Source organism: Limulus polyphemus, unplaced genomic scaffold (genome assembly GCF_000517525.1).
Source record: "Limulus polyphemus unplaced genomic scaffold, Limulus_polyphemus-2.1.2 Scaffold4159, whole genome shotgun sequence".
NCBI lineage: Eukaryota > Metazoa > Arthropoda > Merostomata > Xiphosura > Limulidae > Limulus > Limulus polyphemus.
In genome coordinates, this window is record NW_013669769.1 from 72429 (window position 1) to 82842 (window position 10414).

The 10414-nt window shown below is 34.9% G+C and overlaps 1 protein-coding gene across 2 annotated transcripts in view; it reads right to left on the reverse strand.

The window, feature by feature from the left end:
- LOC106470687 (splicing factor 3B subunit 2-like) overlaps positions 1-10414 on the reverse strand; it is a 56357-nt gene that overhangs the window by 43869 nt on the left and 2074 nt on the right. For both annotated transcript variants that reach the window (XM_013931247.2, XM_013931248.2), the window contains exons 2-4: positions 9040-9095; positions 4125-4211; positions 3762-4004 (exon numbers count right to left, since the gene is read on the reverse strand). In XM_013931247.2, coding sequence (XP_013786701.1) covers positions 3762-4004; positions 4125-4211; positions 9040-9095 — 386 coding nt within the window. The remainder of the gene's footprint in view (positions 1-3761; positions 4005-4124; positions 4212-9039; positions 9096-10414) is intronic.

Here is a 10414-nt window from a genome sequence, read left to right on the forward strand (position 1 = left end):
TGTGGCTTTTTCAGCCATTTTTAAATATAACAGCATCATCTCTTTCTTTCGAGACAAAACCTTCGTGCTGGTAAGTTGAGTCTTTAGCCTGTTCGAAAATTTCATATTGTTTTAGGCCCAAGTACAGCTTAATTACTAAACTTGATAAATTATAATGGAATTCTATGGTATTGATATAGTAATCTATAATTTTTTGGTTATTCAAATGTATATATATAAAAACCAAAAAATAATTATTTCATTTCACATTCTCCACGTGCAAAATTTCTTAAGGTTTAGCAACATACGACAAGCATCAACTGAGTACAAAGGTTGGAACTAGAAGAGATAATTGTTTGCTTTACTCCTTTATTTACTTTTCTATGTTTTAAGAAAAATAAGTTTAAGAAGTATAATGTATAATAATTGAAAGGTGACTGTATTTTACAAAATACTAGTCCACTAAACACAGCTAAGACAGATCACTTTGTAGAGACTAAAAATCAGTTATATTTTATTGGATACACTAACATGAGTGCACATGCGCCACATCATTGTAACTTCTGTATTGTTAACCAGGCATGGCTGAAAGATCAATATAACAAAAATAATAAATATATAAATATGTATAATGTTATGAGATTTAAGCTATTTAGTCTACACATTTATGTTTTCATGTTATAATCGGTAGTCATTCTAGAACGTAAAAGGCATAATTTAAATTTATTTCCTTTTTTTTTAAGGTGGTTATGAGATCAGTGAAATTGACCAAACAGGTATTTGTTAGTGAAAATAATAGATAATATATAAAGTTTTTTTATTAAGAAACATTTGATAACTATCTGAACATTATGAGGATTTTACCTGTGAAATTTGAAAGTTTTCTGATGAATAAAAACATTTTTAATCTTAAAATGAAAATTTACTGTGCATGTTGGATAGGGGATATGCAAAAAGAAAAAAGGCATGAGAAAAACATTGCTTTAGAAAAACGTTCTCAGGTTTATGTAAGGAATGCTGTTGGTTCCTAAAAATATTTTGAGAGACAGCTAATTTTCAGAATAACAAGAAAATTCAAAATCAAGCATGGTCAGTAACTAACATCAAAATAACCAAATAGAGCTTGTGATTTAATCCCATATATTTGAAGTATTATTATTGCTTTCAAGTTTACCATTTCATTACTTTTCACAAAACAAATTTAATACACTAAACTGATCCATAATGGTAAGCCTATTGAACTTTTTACTCAATCTCTCAATTATAATTTGAGATTTTACACAATTTCATAAATTTACTCTAAAACTTAATGTATAAGCCACATGGAAACTGACTTCAAAATAATAATAGCAGCTCACAATCATTTGGGAAACAGTTTTCATTGTGTATGTTACTAACAAAATACAAATTAACTACAAAAATGGTTATGCTATTAATGATGATTTATGGAAAAATTGCTCACAATTTAATTAAATCATAGATTTAGACAAATTTTTTCATGCAACACAATTAGCTTCATCAGTATTGTTAGGACCATCTTTACTTGACCAGTAAATTTCAAATACCAGGACAAGATACAAAACATAATCCAAACATTTATCATTATTAAATACAAAAAAAAGGGATTTACTTAGAATAAGCTTTAAGATGGATGGTCAGGGAATATTTTTGGACCAAAAAAAAAAGTCTGAACTCTCCCCTACATGCAGTAAGTTTGTAGATTTACCTATCAGAAAAAAATATATATCTGTCATGACATTCTAAACATAGTTTCTCATGGTGACATCTAAAGCTACCCATTCAAAACCTTAAGCAAAACAGATGATATTGAAACAAATAAATTAGAAAACTTTAAAGTTCATTCCTTCAGCATAAACAATGAAAGTATAAACAATAACTTCTATCTAATACATCTGATTTGTGTCCCTATAAAACCACAAATAAGGTTTTAACCTATATTCATCTCAATAATAACGATGCAATGTACAACTGCATAATCAGCAAACACTTCTATTGGCAATTATAATATATGAATAAAATGTAATTTCATGAAACAACTCTGTACATAGATGATTTTCATGAATATATGTTCTTAAAAAATTAATCTGTAATTGAAGTCAAACTATGAATTATACATGGTTACCAGTGTTTTGGTTAACTGGAAATACTGGCCAGAGACTGCTTCAAAAACTAGTTCACCATCAGAGACAGAAGTCTGTCTGACTGGCTGCAAAACCTCTGTGAAAGGCAGCTATCTTGGTGTATACATATTAAGTCAGTCTTAATTTCTAAAAAAAATATTCATAAAATTCCCAAGCTTCATTTTTCTGACATGTGATGTGTCTGAGCTCACATTTCTCTACTTATGAATTTCCTAGTATCAAAAATAGGCTGCTGTACTTTCCAACAAATTAGAAATACAAACTTTTTTATGGCTGATGGACATAGTTATAACTAATAGAAATAGCAGATTCTCCTCTACATAAACCTTGCAGGTCACTGTTTAGTTATCACACCATTAGTCAGCAGAATTGACTGGTATATGGTAATCATATTTTGGTGCTTTGAATACTACAGGAATTTTGAACAACTATTTATAACTTACTTAGAAAGCCAGGTAGATTACAGCAGTTTTGAGGCATTCTGTTCTAGGGACTGATAATTTCTTTGTGTTCTAAGGTGAATATATGAAAGCTACATGAATTATTTTCAGACATCCCAATTTGTGAGACTCAACAAGAGTTACGGAAGAATGTTTACAATTTTTACTCAAGAGCAAGTGAGCTCAATTATCCATGAGTACTATAAATCTTTTTTTTATGTACATAGTTTATTTAATATCATGTGATTTTTAATAAAGTAAATAACATGTAAAAATTAGAAATTTCTCAACTTACCTAAAAAAAAAAAAAAAAATCTTCGGTAAAATAAAGCATCTGAAATTTCATGAGCTCTAGATCTCTGTGGAACATTATACCCACCTATCACATGATTTTTATGTTAGTCCTATAAGGAAACAGTTAATGGGCTCCTGCAGTGATTTATTCCTTTTGATGCAAGGATTAATTCTCCAATGGATACAAAGTAAAGAGCAATACAACCATAAAATTGAAAGGAAATGCCCATGTGAAAAAACTTTTGATATTCATTTAAGAGGTTTTAGATGTTTTTGCAAATGGAAACTAAAACTCTGAAATGAAAAGAAGTAAATTCAATCTTAGGATGAAAATCACTTTTTATTCAGACTGACTCAGTAATGGCTTTGTAAATTCACAGACAAGCCATTAGTAAAAATATTTTATTTTTAAAAATTAGATTTTTTTACATACAACAGACTTGTAATGTTTAATAAAAGCTCATCAAATATGGTGAAGGTGCAGAATTATAGTGAACACTAGTATGTATAGCTTCACAGATACAGGTCAGTTAAGTTGGCCAAACCCATGATCAGATAGTTAATTAAAAACTAGCTTTACTATGTTAAAGCATTTTTTTTTACCATAAGTACATTAATTAATATTATAATTATTAAGAGAGAACAGATATATCAACTTCCCAATTTACTACTACATTAAGATCACACAAACAATAGATGTTTTTGGTGTAATACTGGCGATCTTGGAAATAACAGATTCCTTAAACAAGCAAAATCCCAATGCATTACTGAATCACAGTCTATACACAAAAGAGTCAAAGTTTGTTTCTGCCTGTTAGGCATATTTATGCAACAGTTTTACTGAATAGGCTATTATTGTTATTTCTTAAAAACAGTTCACACAAACCTTCTGTTGATGTTCACCCATAATCTTCTGCTGCTGTTCTTGTTCAGCAAGAAGTCGTTGTTGTTGCTCAACTAGTATTCGCTGCTGCTGTTCAGCTAACAACTCCTTTTGCTTCTCAACAGTCAACAATTCCTGCTGCTGCTGAGCTTTCTGAATTAGCTCATGTTCTTTACGAACTTTCTCTTCTTCCAATAATCTTATCTGTTCTAAGCCTAAAGCTTCTTTTTGTTGTTCAAACAATATCTGTAACAATGTATTACAGAAAAATTACAAAATCAAGCATATATTTAATTGGGAATATGGTAAATTATCTAAAATGTCATACACTAAATATTTATAAGGTAAATAAATGAATCACAATACCCTTTCTTTCTTTTCTTCATTATTTCCATTATCATCTTTGAAATCTCCACCTTCTCCACTTTTGCTTGATCCCTTATGAATTTCAACCTATATCAAAAAGAAATAGTTTATTGCTTTTGACATGTTTATCTTCACTACAAAATTTATTGTGTTATTGCTTTATTAATCAATTTTAAAGATCTACCACTCTCAAAGCATTAAACCTGCGAGACATAGTAGAACCAATAAAATCTTCACATCCTACCCTAACTAATTTTTTGTTGTAGCATTTTATAATAAACAGGGTGCCTATAAACTATCATTTAGAGTAGAAAATAATACACAATTATATATATGATATACACGTGGGGTAATACACCTCGTATTTATGAATGACACTGAAATATAGTAAAAGCTTACTGTGAGGAGGAGAGACCATTTCTACTGACAACAATGCTGTAAACAACCTTTTTCAGTTTAGTATCACATTTAACTATCTGTTGTTTACTTATTTAATTACAATTATTCATAAACTGGCAATATTTCTAAAATTTCTATGGTTCTATAGTTAGTCGTAACCTGTTAACACAAATATGACTATAAATGTTATTTAAGTCTGCTTACAGCTAGTCTGCAGCCATTTTATAAACTTCCATTTCATTTAAAAGCTGACATTGCAAAAGTTTTAGAAATATGGTCATTAATCCTACAGTGTAACAGCAAGCTATAATAAGTGCAGTGGTCATTAATTTCCAAAAGAATGCCATTCACAGAAAACTGGAATTTGCAAACAAGAGATGGGACAATACCAAAATACAAAGCTATGGCAACTAAATATTCATAATAATTTGTTTCCTAGGTATTTAACATAATATTATAGTGGACTATGTGCACACACTTAGCCAGCTTATAGTTACAGTTATCAGCAACAACAGAAGAGTTAGAAAATAAAAATATTAGGATGATCACTTCTATCAAATATGAACTGGTAACAAGTTCTTCTAAACTGAAATAATGAAAGTTATAATTTTCCTTAATGAAAATGTATTTCTGATAAGCACTTCCCTCAGATAACATGATTGTATTTTCTCATTTTGTGCTGCCCTCTATATGCAAACTTTTTCAGAAATGCATGCCACAAACTTTCATCCTTCCTCAGTTGGAATCCAAAGTTCCAACATGTCTCTCATGAAAATCATCATGCATCACCTCTCCACCAATAGGAGAGCACTACTATCACATGATGCATGTTACTCCCTCTACGCACCACTACCGAACTATCACTTCAAAGTCTGGCAGAAGATGCGAGCTACGTAAGATTGTGGGAAGGATGGTTGGGAAGTGTGAGTGGAGGGAAATAGCTATCAGAAATAAATTTTCATTTAGGAAAATTATAACTTCCGATAAGTTACTCTCCCTCCACTCACAAGATTAGCTTGAATACCACAATGAAATTGAGGAGGGACCGGTGGATGGAGAAGCAAAGGCGTATCCCCCAGGAAGCATCCGGAGGACACCCCCACAATGAAAGGAACAGATCAGATGATCTGAGGAGGGGTATCACACCACATCTGAACCAGGTATCTCTTCCCCAGGAAAATCAACATGATCAGGAGGACCATACACAGCAGAACATTAAAGGGAGCACATCTGCATGGAAGAGGATAGTTTAGCAATGTGGTCTTAAACAGAAACCAGAATCACTCAATCCTGCAATGGAAAGAGGGCATGTGAGGATGTGTCCCATGGTGTAGAGTAGCTAGGACACGATGGACCGTACTCGGTAAGTCAACTACATCCATAATCTCACTCGCTGGGTACCAGCATCCTCGCGAAGGTAGAACAAGGATCATACCATCTTCACTTCAAGTCCCAGAGTCAAGAGAGAACCTAATACTCTACTCCAGGAACTCACATGGGTAGCCTAATGCCAGGGATCGAGTAATGTGTCCAATGGAATCAGATGGAAGCCCATCGCATGCACTCAATGCCTGCGACCGTGAAACCAGCCCAAAACAGCCCCAAGTCAGTAACAACCTCATCACTTAGTGAGGGAAAACCCAGAATAGAAGAGGAAACTGCTGACATAGACCTTCTGCGACCCACAACACACAAGACAAGTTGGCAGTGGATCTAAACCCAAAACTTGTGTGAGGACTTATGTGATTGGTTGACCTGATATCTAAAACCTCACTCGGTGGGTACTGACATCCATGCGAGGGAAGGAGGAGGGAACCTAATCCGAGAGGTGAACTGCATTTGGGCATCTCAACTCCGGGAAATTGTTACTCATCCGGAGGATCTTGTAACTCCCTCTCCACCAGCAGAACACCACTGCTCTACTCTGAGCTGAATGGTTATAGTTATCTTTGTGGAACCCATCCAGCAGGTTGCCACCATTGTCAACCACCCCAGCAACTTGTAAGTGGTAAGGACTCCTCTACTCCACTGAAAGAAAGAGGGAAAAATGCAGTGGAGAGTCTGGAGAGACTGCAACACCTGAGATAATGCAATGAGTGATCACAAAACCCTATATTAAAAAGCAGACCACACTGATTTATTCAATATAGGCATGGCAGGGACAGGCAGCAATCCCCTTCTGCTTTACCCATGACATCCATGTGTGGTACAGTCTAGGATGGGCATATTATGAAGGAATTATCACAAGGAATGTACACTCTAGTGATTTTGTGAAACACTCCATCTCAAGAGTGAGCATACATAGCCATGGAAAATGTATAAGAACCAACATGGCTTACAGTGCAGATTTGATATCAAGATGTCTACGAATGGTTATGGCCATCTAAGTGGAACCCATTCCAAGTACAGACAGAATACCTGGTCAGGCACCACTTGCCACAGTGCGGGATCCAAAGTGAAGCTGAAGCAGGGGCCCCTGAAAGAAAAGAAAGCATTAGTGAGGGCTTACCTCATGTCACAGCCATGCTGAAGTCTGCACAATAGCCATAGGTGGAAGGAGATACCCCAAGGAAGCAGAAACAATGATGTGGTGTAGGTAGTGGGAGATGAACGTGTGTGGAGTCATCCACATGCCCTTACTTAGAATCTCTTACAATGCCCGATGAAGATGAGAGGCAAGAGAAAATGTAAGGTTACAGGTTTGATGTGAGAAAACGTAAAAGAGATCATGCTGGTCAGGGTAACCGGGGAAAGATCATGGGAAGAGGAAGGTTGCTAAGGAATAAAAAGGTAGGAATGAGGACCCCGGAAGGAAGGAAGGAATGCGAGCAATATAACAACGTGGGTATGGACAGGACAGAAGAGTCTATCCGGAACAGGATGTGGGTAGAAATGAGATATAGAGGATAGACAGATAGGGGAAGAGGAGGACTGACCTTCTCAAGCCACAGAGGTCTTGGGTGGGAAAGCATGATCCGGATAAAGGAAAAGATAGGAGGAGTGGTACAAGGACCTGGTAATGTCGAGGGCAAAAATATCCAACCTACAGTGCTTGCAGGCCTGGAGAAGGAGGAAATACACCTTCAAAGAGAGGAGAACCAGGGAATATATAGACAGAAGTTTAAACGGAGGTAAAGTGAGGGCATGAAGGACCACGTTAATGTCCCAGTCTGGGAGTGACGAATGCCTTGGTGGCCAATGCAGAAGGAAGGAACGGATCAAGAAAGGTACCTTAAAAGGGTTGTGAGGGTGAGATGAAGGCAGAAAATTGGGCTTGGGTAAGTTGAACAGGGTAATCTGGGTCTGCACCCCCAAACAGGTAGAACCGACCCTAACAACTGTTGGTCGAGAAAGGGAAAGTCCTCACGATGATAAGCAAGGGCAGACTGATACGATGTTTGTGGGGGATTAGGAATACTAACGCCCTCCCCAGTTGAGAGGCAAAATGGTCCATGTGAACCCTAATATCGGGGAACAGGGGAAATACTAAATAGGGTTGGGAAGTTGTTTTGTATAAGAGAGAAGGTCTAGGTCAATAGGAAACAGGTGCAAGAGACAAAACATCACATACCTAAGAGATAAAGTCCAGAGGGGGGGGACAAGCGATAAAAACTGTCTTCAGCCTGGCACGGCCCGAAAGGCTCAGGAGGAAGTGGAACTGAAGTAGGCAAGAGAGGTTGACTCACATACCACTCAATCTCCCGGCAAATGATCAACAATGTACCCCCCGACAGGTCGCCCACGGCTGAAAATACGGTTGACACTGACAAAGTATCAGAAGTGGTGACTGTAACTTTGGTATTCATAAGCAGGAAATACAAGGAAGTAATGTAGTAATGCTATATTAAAATATTAACTCCACAACTGTGAAATGTAGTAAATAAAGTTATGAAGAATATAAAAAATGAAAAAAACTTCAAGGCAACTGAAAAATGTAAAAAGAATGTCTAAAATCAACAGCTGCCAAACAAGACTTGATAGTTTGGTAGTGGCATGTAGAGAGAGTAACATGCATCACATGATAGTAGTGTTCTCCTAATGGTGGAGAGGTGACGTATGATGATTTGCATGAGAGACGTGTTTGAACTTTGGATTCCAACAGAGGGAGGATGAAGACTTGTAGCATGTGTTTCTGAAAAAAGTTCAAATATAGAGGGCAGCACAAAACAAAAAAGCTAATTTTTTTTGTGAGTGGAGGGAGAGTACCTTATTGGAAATTATGTTTAAATAGTGAATGATTATGTTTATTATCTGTTTGTATAACATATTTCTGCAGACATTTAAGAATAGCAAAATGAAATTATAAAAATAGTAGTTCAGATATGGAAGGGAATGCTCCGCCACAGAAATATGTAGGGATGCATTGGAAATGTCCACCTTGGTCATCCAAAGACCTGGAGAAAATGCCCACCTTTAAACTGTTTATTATCTTGCTATTACTAAAATTTTTTGCAAGAAACTAAATCCAAAAACTTGACATTAACAAAAACCATAAAATGTATTTGAAGCATTTTACCTCTTCTTCTTCAATCAGTGCCTGATGAAGTCTTTCCATTAAATCGGCTTTCAATCCTAGAACAACAGAAATATTTTACTTACTGCATAAAAAATTATTCAAAATGGTTTCATAGCAAGCTTAAAAGAAAGTAATAAGTCAAAAATCTATTCATATGGGATAAATTCCAAACATATATTCTGCAAACCATATTACACAAAAACTTTATTGACCCTGGAAAATTTTTACATCCTGTTTTTAGTAGCTTATTAGATGGTGTTTTACTTTCTTGCCTTACAAATTTCGGCAGGATAGGAGTAATCTTTAGTTAAGACAGGGAGGTTGGCCTTTGGAATGGGTTGCCTTCATATACGGTATATGCATTAAACTTCAGAGAGTTTAAAGAAAGATTCAATAACTATTTTGTGCATGATAAAGGCAGGCTTTGAGTGTTTTGTTTTGATTTTTAATTTTTTTTTTAGTCGATGGGATGTCCTACATGATCCAACAGGTCCTTTGTTATTATTAAATTTTATGTTATAGAATATATATTATGTTCATCTTGTGTTTGAGTTTAGAGATTGTGATATATAGTTACAAAGTCTCAGCCAGACACTACTTAATCACTGATTGACATTTTGTATAAAAGTTGTATTAATAAATAATATTTATCATACTCTGATAGTTATTTGGCATGTTACAAGATTTTACTAAAAGTTACGTAAATAAAATCTTCATTGATTAAGCTAAAAGTTTTTTGCTATAAATCAAAAACTAATTAGAAATAACACATTCAGGAATTCATCTTTCTAGAAATATATAGTACTACTATGTTTAGTCACAGATTATGTCAGATATAAAAGACTGTTTAGTGTACATAGTATTATTAATTTATTCATTTTGTGTTTGTAATTCATTGATGTTGAGGCTATGGAGATTTCTAGAAGGTCTAAGTGATAGATGTATAAATAGCTGCGACCAGATAAATGGAAAGAGAGAGTAAAAGTAAAGTCATGTTAAAAAGAAGTTCAGTCAGAGAAAAGTTAGAAAACGTAAAGTTAACCAAGCTTGGAGTGAATGGGCTAATGGTTGATATGTTAAAGTGAGATTGAGTTTGAAAGAGATAAGAAGAATTTGTCTCATCAAAGGGTGTTCTACACTAATCGAACCAGCATGTGTGGACTTTGACAAAAGGCAGACAATTATTGGAAGTTCAGGATACAAATGCAGTAACTCACGCGACAGCGTAAGTGAATTATACATGGATACTATTGCAATAAAAATAGAGAGAAATAGTTTGGCTTGTCAACTGAATTCTAAAGCAATTGAATTGGCCTAAGTAGACTTTTGACAAGAAGAAGAGAAACTGTAGAGTGTTTAAGATGCAATATGATCT